This window comes from Eptatretus burgeri, chromosome 5 (genome assembly GCF_056783735.1).
Source record: "Eptatretus burgeri isolate ZD-2024b chromosome 5, Ebu_testis_v1, whole genome shotgun sequence".
Classification (NCBI taxonomy): domain Eukaryota; kingdom Metazoa; phylum Chordata; class Myxini; order Myxiniformes; family Myxinidae; genus Eptatretus; species Eptatretus burgeri.
The window spans coordinates 116,111,258-116,132,057 of record NC_140965.1 but is presented as its reverse complement, the minus strand read 5'-3'; the positions used below and the strand labels follow the sequence as shown (position 1 = coordinate 116,132,057).

At 42.2% G+C, this 20,800-nt stretch overlaps 1 protein-coding gene across 8 annotated transcripts in view; it reads left to right on the top strand.

Annotated features, from left to right (window-relative positions):
• Positions 1 to 20,800, top strand: part of LOC147027221 (AP2-associated protein kinase 1-like) — a 186,925-nt gene that overhangs the window by 102,535 nt on the left and 63,590 nt on the right. For all 8 annotated transcript variants that reach the window (XM_085883462.1, XM_085883470.1, XM_085883469.1 and 5 more), the window contains exon 14: positions 5,155 to 5,279. In XM_085883462.1, the coding sequence (XP_085739588.1) occupies positions 5,155 to 5,279 (125 nt within the window). The remainder of the gene's footprint in view (positions 1 to 5,154; positions 5,280 to 20,800) is intronic.

Below are 20,800 nucleotides of genomic sequence, written 5' to 3'. Positions count from 1 at the left end.
CCCCGCCTCTCTCCCCGCCTCTCTCCCCGCCTCTCTCCCCCGCCTCTCTCCCCGCCTCTCTCCCCCGCCTCTCTCCCCCGCCTCTCTCCCCGCCTCTCTCCCCCGCCTCTCTCCCCCGCCTCTCTCCCCGCCTCTCTCCCCCGCCTCTCTCCCCGCCTCTCTCCCCCGCCTCTCTCCCCGCCTCTCTCCCCCGCCTCTCTCCCCCGCCTCTCTCCCCCGCCTCTCTCCCCCGCCTCTCTCCCCCGCCTCTCTCCCCCGCCTCTCTCCCCCGCCTCTCTCCCCGCCTCTCTCCCCCGCCTCTCTCCTCCGCCTCTCTCCTCCGCCTCTCTCCTCCGCCTCTCTCCTCCGCCTCTCTCCTCCGCCTCTCTCCTCCGCCTCTCTCCTCCGCCTCTCTCCTCCGCCTCTCTCCTCCGCCTCTCTCCTCCGCCTCTCTACTACGCCTCTCTCCTCCGCCTCTCTCCTCCGCCTCTCTCCTCCGCCTCTCTCCTCCGCCTCTCTCCTCCGCCTCTCTCCTCCGCCTCTCTCCTCCGCCTCTCTCCTCCGCCTCTCTCCTCCGCCTCTCTCCTCTGCCTCTCTCCTCTGCCTCTCTCCTCCGCCTCTCAACACAATTCCATCTTTGAAATGACATCTTTTTTCCATTTAATCTCGATCATATAGTTTCATTTAATGCCTATGTCAAATAATTTTTTATCAATTATTTAGTTGAACATGAATACAGCTAGAAGTTTGTCCAAAAGATTGTTTCAAAAACAGTTTTGAAAGCATGTCACAAATTGCAACTTTATGAGGTAGACAATTGGAGTTGAGTACATTATCATGTCAAACATATTGGTATCCAAAACATATCTACAGTTAAGCCCAAAATTATTCATACCCTTACCAAATTTGAAGTATTTTCAATCGTGTTATTTGAGGAAAGAGTTTCTTCTGGCTTAAGTTACATAAGAATGTGACAAACACCTGAAAGAATCACTGCAAGAGACATTTCAAGAAATACATTGTTTTGGGGGTATTTTATTGATAGATTTACAAAAAAAAATGTCATGTCCAGAATTATTCATACCCTTGCTGAGATCAATTCAAAGTCGCATTCAGTAATCAATGGAAAAGCCTCTGTTTGTGATTACAGCCTCCAAACGGTTTTTATACTTTCTCACAAGGTTTTTGCATGTCTCTCCAGAGATTTTGGCACATTCCTCCTTCGCGAAGGTCTCCAGGTCTTTGAGGTTGGTAGGCTTCCTTGCCATCACTCCGGTCTTGAGCTCCCTCCACAGATTCTCAATTGGGTTGAGGTCTGGACTTTGGCTTGGCCACTCGAGAACGTCTACATCATTATTGACTGACTTGGCGGTGTGTTTGGATCGTTGTCTTGCTGATACGTCCAATGGTGAAGTTTCTCTGCGGACTGTTTGATGTTTTCCTCAAGGATCTTGATGTACTGCTCCTTTTTCATGATGCCATCCACTTTGACGAGATTGCTGGGCCCACTGGCTGAGAAACATCCCCAAAGCATAATGCTCCCGCCTCTATGCTTGACGGCCGGGACTGTGTTCTTAGGGTTGTATGTTTCATCTTTCTTTCGCCAAACGAAAGCAACATCTCTGTGCCCAAAAAGCTCCATTTTCATCTCATCCGACCACAGAACTGAGGACCAAAAGCTTGGATCTTTGTCCAGGTGCACTTTTGCAAAGCTGAGACGAGCCTTTCTGTGCCTGGGATGGAGGAGTGGAGTCTTTCTGGGTCGGCGTCCATGGAGACCCCCCTTGTGCAACATCTGCTGGAGTGTCTGCCTTGATATCTTGGTCCGAGACTCGCCAAGGTTGTTCCGGAGAGCCTTAATAGTGATCCGTGGATTGTTGTTGGCCTCTCGCCATACTTTTATTGCCAGACGAGGTGACACCTTTGGCTTCTGACCATGTCCTTCAATGTTTTTTTACTGTGTGGAACTCCTTGTACTTCCTAATTACTCTTTGTATGGTGGCAACTGGCACTCGGAACTGCTTCAAAATAGCTTTGTAGCCTTTCCCCTCCTTGTGAGCATTCACAATGCACAACCGAAGGTCCTTTCAGACTTCTTTCTTCTTCACCATGCTGACAATGACCTGAGAATGATTGCATCAGCTCCCCTTAATTTATAGTCTCAAAGCAGAGTGTTGTTCTATAAAATTCCTCACTGTACATTCAATAGTCCACATTTGTAATGCATTCAGATTGTATGCACACATCTTGGAATAATTGCATAACATTATAAAGAATCTTAGGAATATCACAAACATGTGCATTATCACAAACATTGGCCTCAATTCTGAGACTTGGAATGGGGTATGAATAATTTTGGACAGGCATAAAAACATAAATCTTAACATTTCTATTGTTATGCTAATAATGTTGAGCCAAAATATATGTGGATTTGTACATGCCAACTAAATGTCCTTGGGTGAACTGAAAGTTCCACCACTCCAGCTTTTAGGTATGAGATAAATGCAAAACTATCAGATTTTTCATTGGGTATGAATAATTTTGGGCTTAACTGTAAATCGTTGACACGAGTTGAATATCCTTACTATGATTCACGGCCCAGTGTTTGTTGGTTTGTTTGTTTGTGTGTTTGTTTGTCACTCTGCTCCTACAGTTCTGGCCCAATTACATCCAGACTTGCTACAGAGGATAAACATAACCCCGATTAGTGTATCAGGGTGTTTTTATCTTTGCCGGTGGTTTTGGGGGCCGGGGGGGGGTACGCAAATTCTCTATGTAAATGTATATCGTGCAGCGCCACCTCCAGGTGGGGGGAGTATTAAAAGTCTCCACCATTTACAGTGCAGTGGTCCTGTCCCCATGTTTTCCAGGACTGTGGGGTGTTTTGAATTGCAACCAGTTGGCATGTTTTTGCTTCATGCACATAACCCAGGTTATTTATTTTTGCTACACAGAGCTGTCACTTGCCGAAACACCGCCAAAATATAGGAATGCGTGGGAACATGTTGCATGCTTGGAACAAGATCGCCCGTATGACGGGTACTCTGCTTGTGACTAATAATGAACAGGAACTTTAAGATTGACATGCAATTTCAGCAAGTCGCCGATTTACGTCGTGGATGTGTTCCTACAAACTGCAACACGATACAAAAAAATGAATGTATTCGGACACACATTTTCCATACACGTTGATATGGTTTTGGAAAACTCACCCCAGAGTGAGAGCATACATACATGGACACGTAGGTGACCCGACTATCAGTTATTTATTTAGTCTTCGTATAGATAGTCCTTGGTACTTCAAAGGGCTGTTTGGGGGGCATGTGTTGGCTAGACTGGATTTTTCCAGTGTATTGTCTCCCCCCTCCCACCTCTGTTACTTTCAATCATTCCTCCTTCACACCATCGTTCTGTTCAATCTCTCTGCTACTTTTAATCTTGTCTAGTATTTGTGTGTGTCTCTGTGTCTCTGTGTCTCTGTGTCTCTGTGTCTCTGTGTCTCTGTGTCTCTGTGTCTCTGTGTCTCTGTGTCTCTGTGTCTCTGTGTCTCTGTGTCTCTGTGTCTCTGTGTCTCTGTGTCTCTGTGTCTCTGTGTCTCTGTGTCTCTGTGTCTCTGTGTCTCTCTCTCTCTGTGTCTCTCTCTCTCTGTGTCTCTCTCTCTCTGTGTCTCTGTGTCTCTGTGTCTCTGTGTCTCTGTGTCTCTGTGTCTCTCTCTCTCTGTGTCTCTGTGTCTCTCTCTCTCTGTGTCTCTGTGTCTCTCTCTCTCTGTGTCTCTCTCTCTCTGTGTCTCTCTCTCTCTGTGTCTCTGTGTCTCTCTCTCTCTGTGTCTCTGTGTCTCTCTCTCTCTCAGTCTCTCTCTCTCTCTGTGTCTCTCTCTCTCTCTGTGTCTCTCTCTCTCTGTGTCTCTCTCTCTCTCTCTCTCTCTCTCTCTCTCTCTCTCTCTCTCTCTCTCTCTCTCTCTCTCTCTCTCTCTCTCTCTCTCTCTCTCTCTCTCTCTCTCTCTCTCTCTCTCTCTCTCTCTCTCTCTCTCTCTCTCTCTCTCTCTCTCTCTCTCTCTCTCTCTCTCTCTCTCTCTCTCTCTCTCTCTCTCTGCAGGTCGGTGGTCTTTCTGTCTTTCACTGTCTCCTCTCCGGCTTCGCTCCCTCCCCACCCCCGCTCTGTCGAAGATATGCCCCCTCCCCCCCCTCATATTTCTGCAGGGTGCTCAAGGTCTGCCAGCAACCCCTTTCTGGTAAAACTACCAAAATCAAGAAGCACTGCTCACCTTCACCCTTTCATTCCTCTTTTTTTTTTTCCCCCTGCCTTTGGAACAAACTCCCACACTCTCTTCAATCCCACTCTTCCCTCCAGGTCTTCAAAACAGCTGTTCACCACCATCTCTTATCTCCCCCATCCAAAACCATGATTTTTTTCTACCCCCTTTAATCCACCTCAAACCCACCTCCTTCAAATTCCCTGCTTTACTTCTTGAAAGTCCCTGTGGAGTCCATCTTGTTTACCCTGTGTACCCCACCCCATCACTCGCCCTTCTGCAGATCACCTCATGTCTCCTACCCCTCTTCTCTCCTGCTCCCCTTGTTATACGTTGTGTGTTCACTCTCTTATGAGCCTCGACAGTGTATCCAAAAAAAAGAAAACAAGACTATAATTGTGCAGGTTGAGAGCTGAAGGATGACAGGGAGGGAGGCAGGCACCACCATGCTTCGGTGGAACATTTAAACGGCTAAGCGACGTGCTGGCACTCCTCACACCCGGCACCCACATGGTGGTTTAAGCGGTCACCGTGCCCATTGCTGTCCTTGTGGATTTTATTCGTCCCAAACATAATTTGTCCTTTAACGTATGATTAATAGCTTAGGCCGTTTGTGATCAGGGCAACTCAAATCAATCAGAGACCAAGTGACTTAATGTGTGTTTATAAGTATACAGGCAGGGAGAACAAAGGACACAAAAGCATTTATTTACATAGTTTATTCACAGAGGTATCGGCCGAACAGAAGTGCACTGCACTTTAAAATTTCGAACGACGTTATATCGGACTAACACGACCAAAATCAACTTTGCCCCATAATGTGTTTACGACGTTCTGTCGAACTGACACATAGACTCTACATAAATTGGTGACTTGCTGTAATAATTTGTAAAAAATCATTTTTAAAACCTTTGTGTGTTCAGGTCAGCAAGCACGACACCATCGGGCTCTCCACACTCCTCGCAGCATGACATCCGTCTCGTGGGCCTACCTCCGCCAGACCTCACCACCTGGAACCCTTTCGGAGATGACTTTTCCCCTCCATCAGGTGAGGTTCAAAGCACCAATTCTGTGTTTTCGTGAGTGCTTTGCAGCACATTTAACATGCTCAATTTTAATGTGTGATGCAGTTTTGCAATGCTTGTTCAAGGAGCTGGTTGTCATGCATCTTTTACATTGATTTTGTTGTTTGTCTTCGACATTAATAAACAACTTTATTTTTGCAAGGCTGTTATTGGTTTATTATCTTCATGCATGTTATGCTTTTAATTTTGCTCACTGTGGGTTTGTTTTTTTTTTAACACATGTGTGACATGCTTTCTCTTAAAAACATTTGGTTTATTGCACATTTAATGTTTAAACTATTTAATTTTCAGCACTAGTACATGCACTCCCTAAACGAGTGGCAGGAAGGGTTTATGTTGTTGTCCTCTGGGGTATATAGATTACAGTAGATCAAGGCTCGAGTCCATTCTTCTTTGGAGGACATGATAATAAGCATATAATTCCTCAAGAACGTCGGGGTTTCCTCCCTTTCAGTTGAGTGTTAAAGAGCAGTAGCGTCTGTTTCAAAAAGAATAATCATACATGTCTGTGGTTTATAATATTTCATACTTCTGGTACGGGTGCCCCACAAAACTCCACGATAACCTGTTCATACACGTTAACACGACATTTCTCGAAGGAGGAAAAAAAAAAAAACCTTTGGAGAGAGGGGATCTTTATTATTAATATTAATATTAATATTGTTTTCTTATAACATTAATATTATACTGTTATCAAGAGTGTTGTTATTACTTGTGTTACGAGAAGCAGCCTTGGAAAAATGCCACAATTGGCTATCTCAACATGGATATACACCTTAACACTGATTTTGCCCAAGTTGCCAGGTCAGGCCAGATCAGATCTGTGACTTGCTTTACAAGTACCATGAAACCTGTACCAACCTGTTTCATGGTCGGGTTATCGGCGATTAAACCGTCTCCCCCACCAGGTTTCTTGGTGAGGAGGGTGTATAACATGGACTCCCAGCAGGATTAAAAATAAAACATGTCAAAGGCTGGAGGAGCTCCTTGTGAGCCACTGGCCATCCATATCTCATGCCCAACTTTGTCTGCGGACGTCCACCTGCAGTTGGGTTACCTTTTTTGGAGGTTGGTAGTAGGATTTGCACCCTGGCCACTGTAAAACCCTTCACTTCGCAAAACACAAGAAAAGCGCAAATAAATCTGAAAACCCACTCCGTGGGAGTACCTCCTGTGCAGCTGCCCTCCGTCGGGCAGCTCACTGAATGACCGGATTGGGGCAAAGCTTTCAGAACCCCCACTCTTTGATAGGAAAAAAACACTGGGTAACCTTCCTGGGTCAGATTGCAGTAGTGTGTTTCGAGGTGGTGCTGAGGTGTCATCCACCAGACGGTGGTTGATCAGTGCCCCAGGTGAGATACTCTTCTAGTTTTGGGCGATTTCAATGCATCGACTGCAACTGATATGGATGGTTATGAGATGTGTGTTGGTCCCCATGGGTCTGGAACTGTGAACCAGAATGGCACGAAGTTCCTTGACTTTGCAAGAAGTCATGGACTTAGGGTGGCCGGTTCATGGTTTCAGCGCCCACAGGCTCATCGCTGGACTTGGTATTCCAACGCTGGTGGTGTGGCAAAGGAGATTTACCATGTCCTCGTTGATGGTCGCTGAAGGATGACCCAGAACTGTAGGGTCTATTGGAATGCTCAGTTCCTCAATAACGACCACATGCCTGTGGTAGCAACTCTGAAGTTGCAGCTTAAATCCAGGAGAATAGTACCATTCCAGCCGAGGGTGGATGTTTGCAAGCTCAAGGATGAGAGGGTAGCTGAGGAGTTTGAAACAGGCTGAGTGGGGATTTAGGGGGGTTTGGGTGATGTGGGGAATCTTGAAGAGTTGTGGAGTACCTTCAAGACCACCGTCCTTGATGTTGCCGGTGGATGTCTTGGAACTCACCATCGGGCGAAGAAGAATTTTGTGTCTCAAGCGACACTGGATACCATTGACCAGAGTCGCAGGGCCAGGCTTCATGGCAGAGCTCAGCTGTTCAGGGAGTTGAGGCGTAAAACTGTACGTGGGCTGAGGGTGGACAAGGAGGCTAATGTGCAAGGAATCTGCTGGGGTAGAGCATCACCTGTGGTCAAGTGATTGTCGTCCTGCTTACAGGGGAATTCGCGCATTGCGTTCCTCCACGCCCATGCCGCGGTGTACTGCTGTTAGAGCAGAGGGTGGTGGGCTGTTGACAGAGGAGTCTGAAGTGAAGGCCTGCTGGACCGGTTACTTTGAGCGGCTGTACCAGGCTGATTCCCCAGCTGTTGAGTTGGATGTCAGGGGTCTTACTATCTATCCCTTTTAGTGGGGCAGCTAAATAGGCCCCACATGCACCCCCCTGAGTACTGATGCAAACATACTTTTTTAGAATCCTTAAGGTGTCCAGTTAAAGGCCCGGTCACACCTTGACGTTTTAGCCAACGTATGCCGATTTTTGAATTTTTTTTCTAAAACGCTGGCAAACGTTGAATACGTTATGGGTAAGTTTTGATAACATTAAGAGCACGCTGGCATACGTCGTAGTACGTTGCCATAAGTCGTTGTACGTTGGCTTTAAACGTTGTACTTTTCGGTTGTCCTCAAATTTTTTCATGCTTGAAATTTCACGACGTATGCCGGCGTATGACTCACACGTTCCGCTACGCTGGCCACAAGTTGTAGGCACGTTATGCGATCGTTGACAGACGTCAACACATGCTACTTGTAAGTTAATCATAAGTTGAGACACGCCGAGGTAATGTTTAGCGTACCCAAAACTTATTTCTAACCTATGATTAACGTGTTGTTGGCACGTTACGCGATCGTTGCCACACGTCGACAGACGTTACTTTTAAGTTACTCATAGGCTGAAAGACGTCGGTATAATGGATCGTCCTTGCGTCAGCGTCCATGGCCACGGCCAGGACACTTATTTGCAGCATTCTTCAAACTTTTCTTCGGCATGACGAGGATGTTCACACTTCGATGTCGAGCTTGGCTATGATTCCAATTGTCTATCGGCAGCGTCTATTTAAAATAGTCGAGTTCGAGCGTTTTAACACGTTCAGAAGAAACGCTTCAAATTTCCAAACCCCAGCGTCAAAAAAAACAAACAAAAAAAAAAAACAAAGGCGAGTGACAGCAATTTAAATCGTTCATTGTAAACAATGAAACTAGCTGAGTGGTACCATTTCAAAGTTGTTGAGTGTAAAAAAATCCAATTGTTGAGCGCAAGCGTCTACTTTCAATAGTGGAGATGCAGTCATTTAAATCGTTGAGTGGCAGCCTATGAACCTACCCGTGGACACGCGGACGCAAGGACGATCCATCATAACCCACACCCTCCCCTCACACTCACCTACTACTGCCAACATGAACAAACTACTACTGATACTGATACTGATACTGATACTGTTACTGCTGACATGGACATCAACTCAAAAAGGAACTCGAAAACACTGTTGGGTTCCCCTTTTATGAACACCATTTTTATATACCAATTCCCAAAACTGCTGGGAACACGTCTTTATATGGCAGTTGTAAGCGAGAAACACATTCATTTTTTTTTTTTTTTTTGTCGACCGGAAGACGTCATTGGAATACGTCTACATACGTCGATGTGTGTTGGGACTACGTAAAGAATTGGTTCAAAGCACGTCAAACATAAGTTAGAAATAAGTTTCGCGTAAAAAAGACATTACCGCGACGTGTTTCGACTTATGAGTAGCTTATAAGTAGCCTTTGTGGACGTGTGTAAGCGTCCACATATCGTGTGTAAAACTTATCCCCATCGCATGCGGAACGTGTGTCATACGCCGAGTACGTCGTAAAATTTTGAACATGTTCAAAATTTTACGACGTACTCTACTTACTACGACTTATGATAGCGTATTTAGCGTTCTACTCACGTATACCAAACTTACCCATACCGTATTCGACGTGCCCCAACGTTTTAGACACACTTTTTGTTAAGTCGGCATACGCTGGCAAGATCGCCAAGGTGTGACCGCGATTTTGACCCTTCCATTTCTACGGCAGTTATGATTCGAATCGTTGTGCGTCAGCCTTTTAATAGGCTACGTCACGACATCGTCGGCGATGCGTGCAACGCGCTATGCCTAAGTTAGACTATCGTTGGGCATCGGTTGTGTAGGCCGACAACAGGTTCAGCATTCGTTGGTATAAGTTATCTATAACACAACGAAACGTTCTGTGTAGTTACCAATGCGTTACACATAAGACCAAGTTGCTATGAATACGTCCGAATCTTTTAAAAAAAACATCAAAAGTTCAACGTAAGCCAGCGTTTTACATAAATTTTAACACGTTGCCATCGCTGGCTAAAACGTCAAGGTGTGACCGGGCCTTAACATTTTTAGACGTTAACAAGAAAATTAGGTTGGTCTTGGGGTCTATTTGGCTGCCATCGTGGATTTTGACATGCCCATTTATCGAAAAACAGAAATTTTCATAACATTTGAACCAAATGGACGAAGAAACACAAATGAGATGTTGAGGGCTGGTTTTTGTATTCAGTTAGCCGATGAAGGGACGTTGAAAAGTACTGGAAACATCCTCTGTGATAACCGATAGCATCCAGTTCAACACCTTCTTATGAATCTGGTATCTGACTGCATATATTCTCCAGATGATCGGAAGACACTGAAGGTTCAACTAAATGTTTATCACAGATGTCATGCAGGAAGGCCAGTTTCTCAGTGGGATCTGCTTTGATACTGCAAAATGATGTAAAATTCCCATAATTATTAATACCAGTCACATGCAAGATACAGTTGTGGGAAGAGACTTTTTTAGCTTGAGGGTCAACGGGGCTTTCAGTGCTCGGGCGTTTTTTTTCCTTTAAGCATAGTTACGTTAGTTTCTACTTGACTATGATGTGAACCCTCCACCAACTAAGCAATATGTCTATCTACATGCTACAGATTAGTTTCTCACCATCACCGTTGCATGCACCTGAAACCAGAAGAAAATATGATGAAGCAATTGAGTAAAAATAGTTTACAGAGGTGACAATGCTGTTGGTCAGTTTACATATAGCGAATGACCACTGTAACCTCAACAGACAAGTCAGTAAGGCCCATACAATGTTAAAATTAGAGCAACAAAGGTTTTGTTCGGTTTCCATGCAGTAAATGACCACCGATTCTTCAAGACACTCAAGTCAGTAAGGCCAATACATTGATGCAATGCAAAAAAAAATCTTAACAACTGAAACAAACAAAGTATTCTTTCGTGTTCTTGGAAGGTAAGGTAAGTATAACACAGCAACAATGGGAATCAGCATAAATTCCTTTTATTAGGGTACCCTGTCAGTACAGGGTACCCTATTGTTTTTCTTATGTTTATTAGGGTACCCTGTGAGTACAGGGTACCCTATTGTTTTTCTTCTGTTTATTATTACGCATTATTATTATTATTATTATTTTTCCGCCGGCATTTTGCACCCTTTTTCGCTTTAAAAATCATTTTCTCTGGAACACTAAGTCCGATCGACAGGAAATTTTCACCATTGTATGTATCTTTTTTGATAGCACAATCACGTTGTAATTATGACGTCATTGGTCACGTGATGCGGGCGCCATCTTGAAAAAAACGATAAACTTTGGACCTCTGTATCTCAGAAACCGTGCAATGGAAAATTTTTTCGCTTGATACATTTTACTAAGCTCCGTATGGGGAACACGTGTGATTTTTCGTGACATCATAGGTGAAGCGATATACCGGTGAAAATTCGTCAAGTAGAACGCCATATGGGAAAAATCTGAAAAATTCTGAGCATCATCTACGCCAAAAATCACTGACGAAAATGTTTTTGTTGACGTCATCGATGACGTAATTCGGCCGCCATCTTGTTTTTTAGTGTTTTGTTAAAAAAATCTTCTTCTCCAGAACGGCTGTGCAGATTGAGGCGAAACTTTACACGCACATTCCCCCTGAGGTCCTCTTTCAAGTTTGTTAATTTGTTGTTGATACGTCACATGGTTTGGCGGCCATCTTGAAAAAACCTTAAAACCTTCAAACATCTTCTTCTCCAGAAGCGCTGGTCCAATCAAGGCGAGATTTCACAACTATATTCGTGACATGTATGCGATGCAAGTTTGTTAATTTCGAAGTGATAGGTCACATGGTTTGGCCGCCATGTTGGATTTAAGAAAAATATTAAATGTTTTCTCTGGTATTTCATAAGCCATCAAAGCGAAAATTTGCAAGTGCCTTCCTCCCTCAAGTCTGCATACATGGTAAAAATTTTTTACCTCAGAAGTCACATGGTTTGGCGGCCATCTTGGATAGAAAAATAGACTTTATCCGATTTACACGAAACTTCACAAACTTGTTCGGGTCGACGATGGAAAGCAGAATTCAAATTTATGATATCATAGGTCACAAGGTTCGGCAGCCATCTTGGATTGAAAATGAATAAATTTTAAAAATCTTCTTCTCCAGAAGGGCAAGACAGATGAAGACGAAACTTCACACATATATTCCCCATGAGGTCCTTTCTCAAGTTTGTTAATTTGTTCTTGATCGGTCACATGGTTTGGCGGCCATCTTGAAAAAACCCTAAAACCTTCAAACATCTTCTTCTCCAGAAGCGCTGGTCGGATGAAGGGGAGATTTCAGAACTATATTCGGGACACGTAGGCGATATAAGTTTGTTAATTTCGAATTGATACGTTAGACGGTTTGGCCGCCATCTTGGATTTAAGAAAAATATTAAATAATGTTTTCTCTGGAACCGCTGAACCAAACGAATCGAAAATTTGTAATTATCATCTACCATCGTGTATGCACGCATGGTAAAAATTATGACATCACACGTCACATGGTTTGGTGGCCATCTTGGATAGAAAAACGCACCTTTACCGATTAACACGAAACTTTACAAACGTGTTCCAATACCCAGTTGGAAGCAGAATATAAATTTCTGATGTCATAGGTCACATGGTTCGTCAGCCATCTTGGATTGAAAATGAATAAATTTTAAAAATCTTCTTCTCCAGAAAGGCAAGACAGATTAAGCCGAAACTTCACACATATATTCCCCATGAGGTCCTTTCTCAAGTTTGTTAATTTGTTCTTGATTGGTCACATGGTTTGGCGGCCATCTTGAATTTACCTTAAAACCTTCAAACATCTTCTTCTCCAGAACACCTGAGCTGATCAAGGGGAAACTTCACACCCCTATTGCACATGAGTAGGGAATACAAGTTTGTTAATTTCTAATTGATAGGTCACATGGTTTGGCAGCCATGTTGAATTTAAGAAAAATATTAAATAATGTTTTCTCTGGAACTGCTTAACCTATCGAAGCGAAAATTTGCGTCTGTCATCCTCCATGATATCTGCATACATGGTTAAAATTATGAGGTCACAAGTCACATGGTTTGGCCGCCATCTTAGATTGAAGGATAAATATTAATTCATGTTTACTCTGGAACCACTACTTCTATATATGCGAAACTTCATATTTATAATTTAGGCTACATGGGAAACAAAAGTTTAAAATTTCAACCTGATCGGCCGTGTGGTTTGGCAGCCAGAATTATTTAATTATTTGAATCTGGTCGCCAGTAATAAGGAAATTGAACGCTTTGTGCTGCCCGGTTCGTAACTCGTCTGTTCCGCGCCGTCTCGAAGCAGGCCTGTGTTTGTATCACCATTAAATAATGTTTTCTCTGGCACCGCTTATCCGATAAATGCGAAACTTTGCGACTATGATTTAAGTCTCACGTTGTGTCAGTTGTGTCAAAGGCGGACGGACTGGGTACCCGGTCATCACTGCCAGCAGTTATAAAGTGGCAGTTCTAGTTAGGGTATCCAGTCAAATGGACTGGATAACCTATTGTTTTTCTTCTGTTTATTATTATTATTATTATTTTTCTTCCGCCGTAAATTTGCAAAATTTCCAGTTTTTTTCGCTTTAAATGCCATTTTCTCAGAAATGGTAAGACCAATCGACACAAAATTTTCACCAGATATTTATCTTTTTTGATAGCATACATAATTGATAATTATGACGTCATAGGTCACGTGATACGGGCGCCATCTTGAAAAAACAGATCAACTTTGGACCTCTGTATCTCGGAAACCTTCTCGTGTAAAAAAATTTCGCTTGATACATTTGAACAAGCTCCCTCTCGGGAATACGTGTGATTTTTCGTGACGTCATCAGTGAAGAGGTATCCCAGTAAAAATTCGTCAAGTAGAACGCCACATGGCAAAAATTTGAAATTTCTTGAGCATCATCTACACAAAAATTCATCGTAGAAAAAAAATATTTTGACGTCATCGGTGACGTAATTCGGCCGCCATCTTGTTTTTTTGTGTTTTTTTTAAAAAATCTTCTTCTCCAGAACGGCTGTGCAGATTGAGGCGAAACTTTACAGGCACATTCCCCCTGAGGTCCTCTTTCAAGTTTGTTAATTTGTTGTTGATACGTCACATGGTTTGGCGGCCATCTTGAAAAAAACCTTAAAACCTTCAAACATCTTCTTCTCCAGAAGCGCTGGTCCAATGAAGGCGAGATTTCAGAACTATATTCGTGACATGTATGCGATGCAAGTTTGTTAATTTCAAAGTGATAGGTCACATGGTTTGGCCGCCATGTTGGATTTAAGAAAAATATTAAATAATGTTTTCTCTGGTATTTCATAAGCCATCAAAGCGAAAATTTGCAAGTGCCTTCCTCCCTCAAGTCTGCATACATGGTAAAAAAATTTTACCTCAGAAGTCACATGGTTTGGCGGCCATCTTGGATAGACAAATAGACTTTATCCGATTTACACGAAACTTCACACACTTGTTCGGGTCGACGATGGAAAGCAGAATTTAAATTTATGATATCATAGGTCACAAGGTTCGGCAGCCATCTTGGATTGAAAATGAATAAATTTTAAAAATCTTCTTCTCCAGAAGGGCAAGACAGATGAAGACGAAACTTCACACATATATTCCCCATGAGGTCCTTTCTCAAGTTTGTTAATTTGTTCTTGATCGGTCACATGGTTCGGCGGCCATCTTGAAAAAACCCTAAAACCTTCAAACATCTTCTTCTCCAGAAGCGCTGGTCGGATGAAGGGGAGATTTCAGAACTATATTCGGGACACGTAGGCGATATAAGTTTGTTAATTTCGAATTGATACGTTAGACGGTTTGGCCGCCATCTTGGATTTAAGAAAAATATTAAATAATGTTTTCTCTGGAACCGCTGAACCAAACGAATCTAAAATTTGTAATTATCATCTACCATCATGTATGCACGCATGGTAAAAATTATGACATCACACGTCACATGGTTTGGCGGCCATCTTGGATAGAAAAACGCACCTTTACCGATTAACACGAAACTTTACAAACGTGTTCCAATACCCAGTTGGAAGCAGAATATAAATTTCTGATGTCATAGGTCACATGGTTCGTCAGCCATCTTGGATTGAAAATGAATAAATTTTAAAAATCTTCTTCTCCAGAAAGGCAAGACAGATTAAGCCGAAACTTCACACATATATTCCCCATGAGGTCCTTTCTCAAGTTTGTTAATTTGTTCTTGATTGGTCACATGGTTTGGCGGCCATCTTGAATTTACCTTAAAACCTTCAAACATCTTCTTCTCCAGAACACCTGATCTGATCAAGGGGAAACTTCACACCCCTATTGCACATGAGTAGGGAATACAAGTTTGTTAATTTCTAATTGATAGGTCACATGGTTTGGCAGCCATGTTGAATTTAAGAAAAATATTAAATAATGTTTTCTCTGGAACTGCTTAACCTATCGAAGCGAAAATTTGCGTCTGTCATCCTCCATGATATCTGCATACATGGTAAAAATTATGAGGTCACAAGTCACATGGTTTGGCCGCCATCTTAGATTGAAGGATAAATATTAATTCATGTTTACTCTGGAACCACTACTTCTATATATGCGAAACTTCATATTTATAATTTAGGCTACATGTGAAACAAAAGTTTAAAATTTCAACCTGATCGGTCGTGTGGTTTGGCAGCCAGAATTATTTAATTATTTGAATCTGGAAGCCAGTAATAACGAAATTGAATGCTTTGTGCTGCCCGGTTCATAACTCGTCTGTTCCGCTCCCTCTCGAAGCAGGCCTGTGTTTGTATCACTATTAAATAATGTTTTCTCTGGCAACGCTTATCCTTTCAATGCGAAAATTGCGACTATGATTTAAGTCTCACGTTGAGTCAAAGGCAGACGCGGACTGGGTACCCGGTCATCACTGCCAGCAGTTATAAAGTGGCAGTTCTAGTTATTATTATTTTTCTTTTTCCGCCGGCATTTTGCACCCTTTTTCGCTTTAAAAACCATTTTCTCTGGGATACTAAGTCCGATCGACACAAAATTTTCACCACAGTATGTATCTTTTTTGATAGCACAATCACGTTATAATTATGACGTCATTGGTCACGTGGTACGGTCGCCATCTTGAAAAAAGCGATAAACTTTGGACATCTGTATCTCGGAAACCGTGCAATGGAAAATTTTTTCGCTTGATACATTTTACTAAGCTCCCTATGGGGAACACGTGTGATTTTTCGTGACGTCATAGGTGAAGCGATATTCCAGTGAAAATTCGTCAAGTAGAACGCCATATAGGAAAAATCTGAAAAATTCTGAGCATCATCTACGCCTAAAATTGCTGCGGAAAATGTTTTTCTTGACGTCATCGATGACGTAATTCGGCCGCCATCTTGTTTTTTAGTGTTTTTTAAAAAAAATCTTCTTCTCCAGAAGGGCTGGACAGATTAAGGCGAAACTTTACAAGTACATTCCCCCTGATGTCCTCTTTCAAGTTTGTTAATTTGTTGTTGATACGTCACATGGTTTGGCGGCCATCTTGAAAAAACCCTAAAACCTTCAAACATCTTCTTCTCCAGAAGCGCTGGTCCCATGAAGGCGAGATTTCACAACTATATTCGGGACATGTATGCGATGCAAGTTTGTTAATTTCAAAGTGATAGGTCACATGGTTTGGCCGCCATGTTGGATTTAAGAAAAATATTAAATAATGTTTTCTCTGGTATTTCATAAGCCATCGAAGCGAAAATTTGCAATTGCCTTCCTCCCTCAAGTCTGCATACATGGTAAAAAATTTTTACCTCAGAAGTCACATGGTTTGGCGGCCATCTTGGATAGAAAAATAGACCTTATCCGATTTTCACGAAACTTCACACACTTGTTCGGGTCGACGATGGAAAGCAGAATTTAAATTTTTGATATCATAGGTCACAAGGTTCGGCAGCCATCTTGGATTGAAAATGAATAAATTTTAAAAATCTTCTTCTCCAGAAGGGCAAGACAGATTAAGACAAAACTTCACAGATATATTCCCCATGAGATCCTTTCTCAAGTTTGTTAATTTCTTCTTGATCGGTCACATGGTTTGGCGGCCATCTTGAAAAAACCCTAAAACCTTCAAACATCTTCTCCAGAAGCGCTGGTCCACTGAAGGGGAGATTTCAGAACTATATTCGGGAGAGTAAGGCGATATAAGTTTGTTAATTTCGAATTGATAAGTCACATGGTTTGGCCGCCATCTTGGATTTAAGAAAAATATTAAATAATGTTTTCTCTGGAACCGCTTAACCAAACGAATCAAAAATTTGTAATTATCATCGAGAGGGCATTATGCACGCATGATAAAAATTATGACGTCACACGTCACATGGTTTGGCGGCCATCTTGGATAGAAAAACGCACCTTAACCGATTAACACGAAACTTCACAACCGTGTTCCAATATCCAGTTGGAAGCAGAATATAAATTTCTGATGTCATAGGTCACATGGTTCGTCAGCCATCTTGGATTGAAAAACAATATCTTCAAACGTCTTTTTCTCTGAAACGGCTGAACAGATCCAGGCGAAACTCGACCACTATGACCGCCTCTCCATGACGAATAAAAAGTTCCAACCCCCTTTTGAGGTACGACGCAACGTTTGGCAGCCATATTGGATTGAAGGAAAAATATTAATTAATGTTTACTCTGGTACTACTGCATCAATAAATGTGAAGCATCACCTTTATGGTGCAACAGTCATGCGGAATGAGGGTTTGAAATTTCAACGGGATCGGGCGCAGGGTTTGGCAGCCATGTTGGTTTTAAGAAAAATATTAAATAATGTTTTCTCTGGAACTGCTTAACCTAGCGAAGCGAAAATTTGCACTTATCGTCTACAATTGTGTTTGCACATGTGGTGAAAATTATGACATCACAAGTCACATGGTTTGGCCGCCATCTTGGATTGAAGGATAAATATTAATTAATGTTTACTCTGGAACCGCTGCCTCTGTATATGCGAAACTTCACATTTATAATTCAGGTGACATGTGAAACAAAAGTTTAAAATTTCAACCTGATCGGTCACACGGTTTGGGAGCCAGAATTATTTAATTATTTGAATCTAGAAGCCAGTAATAACGAAATTGAACGCTTTGTGCTGCCCGGTTCAGAACTCGTCTGTTCCGCGCCCTCTCGAAGCAGGCCTGTGTTTGTATCACTATTAAATAATGTTTTCTCTGGCACCGCTTATCCTTTCAATGCGAAACTTTGCGACTGTCATCTGCAGAAAGTCCCATGTTGTATCAAAGGCCGACACGTCTGGGTACCCGGTCATCACTGCCAGCAGTTATTAAGTGGCAGTTCTAGTTTTTATTAGGGTATCCAGTCAAATAGACTGGATAACCTATTGTTTTTCTTCTGTTTATTAGGGTACCCTGTGAGTACAGGGTACCCTATTGTTTTTCTTCTGTTTATTATTACGCATTATTATTATTATTCTTCCGCCGGCATTTTGCACCCTTTTTCGCTTTAAAAATCATTTTCTCTGGAACACTAAGTCCGATCGACAGGAAATTTTCACCATAGTATGTATCTTTTTTGATAGCACAATCACGTTATAATTATGACGTCATTGGTCACGTGGTACGGTCGCCATCTTGAAAAAAGCGATAAACTTTGGACATCTGTATCTCGGAAACCGTGCAATGGAAAAAATTTTCGTTTGATACATTTTACTAAGCTCCCTATGGGGAACACGTGTGATTTTTCGTGACGTCATAGGTGAAGCGATATACCGGTGAAAATTCGTCAAGTAGAACGCCATATGGGAAAAATCTGAAAAATTCTGAGCATCATCTACGCCAAAAATCACTGACGAAAATGTTTTTTTGACGTCATCGATGACGTAATTCGGCCGCCATCTTGTTTTTTAGTGTTTTTTTAAAATCTTCTTCTCCAGAACGGCTATGCAGATTAAGGCGAAACTTTACACGCACATTCCCCCTGAGGTCCTCTTTCAAGTTTGTTAATTTGTTGTTGATACGTCACATGGTTTGGCGGCCATCTTGAAAAAACCCTAAAACCTTCAAACATCTTCTTCTCCAGAAGCGCTGGTCCAATGAAGGCGAGATTTCAGAACTATATTCGTGACATGTATGCGATGCAAGTTTGTTAATTTCAAAGTGATAGGTCACATGGTTTGGCCGCCATGTTGGATTTAAGAAAAATATTAAATAAAGTTTTCTCTGGTATTTCATAAGCCATCGAAGCGAAAATTTGCAAGTGCCTTCCTCGCTCAAGTCTGCATACATGGTAAAAAATTTTACCTCAGAAGTCACATGGTTTGGCGGCCATCTTGGATAGAAAAATAGACTTTATCCGATTTACACAAAACTTCACACACTTGTTCGGGTCGACGATGGAAAGCAGAATTTAAATTCATGATATCCTCGGTCACAAGGTTCGGCAGCCATCTTGGATTGAAAATGAATAAATTTTAAAAATCTTCTTCTCCAGAAGGGCAAGACAGATGAAGACGAAACTTCACAGATATATTCCCCATGAGGTCCTTTCTCAAGTTTGTTAATTTGTTTTTGATCGGTCACATGGTTTGGCGGCCATCTTGAAAAAACCCGAAAACCTTCAAACATCTTCTTCTCCAGAAGCGTTGGCCCAATGAAGGGGAGATTTCAGAACTATATTCGGGACAGGAAGGCGATATAAGTTTGTTAATTTCGAATTGATAAGTCACATGGTTTGGCCGCCATCTTGGATTTCAGAAAAATATTAAATAATGTTTTCTCTGGAACCGCTTAACCAAACGAATCGAAAATTTGTAATTATCATCTAGCAGGCAGTATGCACGCTTGGTAAAAATTATGATGTCACACGTCACATGGTTTGGCGGCCATCTTGGATTGAAAAACGCACCTTTACCGATTAACACGAAACTTCACGTACGTGTTCCAATACCCAGTTGGAAGCAGAATATACATTTCTGATGTCATAGGTCACATGGTTCGTCAGCCATCTTGGATTGAAAAACAATATCTTCAAACGTCTTTTTCTCTGAAACGGCTGAACAGATCCAGGCGAAACTCCACCACTATGACCGCCTCTCCATGACGAATAAAAAGTTCCCACCCCCTTTTGAGGTACGATGCAACGTTTGGCAGCCATATTGGATTGAAGGAAAAATATTAATTAATGTTTACTCTGGAACTACTGCATCAATAAATGTGAAACATCAAGTTTATGGTGGAACGCTCATGCGGAATGAGGGTTTGAAATTTCAACGCGATCGGGCCCAGGGTTTGGCAGCCATGTTGGTTTTAAGAAAAATATTAAATAATGTTTTCTCTGGAACTGCTTAACCTGGAGAAGCGAAAATTTGCAGTTATCATCCACCATCGTGTTTGCACACGTGGTGCAAATTATGACATCACAAGTCACATGGTTTGGCCGCCATCTTGGATTGAAGGATAAATATTAATTAATGTTTACTCTGGAACCGCTGCCTCTATATATGCGAAACTTCAGATTTATAATTCAGGTGACATGCGAAATAAAAGTTTAAAATTTCAACCTGATCGGTCACGCGGTTTGGGAGCCAGAATTATTTAATTATTTGAATCTGGAAGCCAGTAATAACGAAATTGAATGCTTTGTGCTGCCCGGTTCGTAACTCATCTGTTCCGTGCCGTCTCGAAGCAGGCCTGTGTTTGTATCACTATTAAATAATGTTTTCTCTGGCACCGCTTATCCTTTCAATGCCAAACTTTGCGACTGTCATCTGCAGAAAGTCCCATGTTGTATCAAAGGCGGACGGACTGGGTACCCGGTCATCACTGCCAGCAGTTATAAAGTGGCAGTTCTAGTTATTATTATTATTATTATTATTAGGGTACCCTGTGAGTACAGGGTACCCTATTGTTTTTCTTCTGTTTATTATTACGCATTATTATTATTATTATTATTTTTCCGCCGGCATTTTGCACCCTTTTTCGCTTTAAAAATCATTTTCTCTGGAACACTAAGTCCGATCGACAGGAAATTTTCACCATTGTATGTATCTTTTTTGATAGCACAATGACGTTATAATTATGACGTCATTGGTCACGTGGTACGGTCGCCATCTTGAAAAAAGCGATAAACTTTGGACATCTGTATCTCGGAAACCGTGCAATGGAAA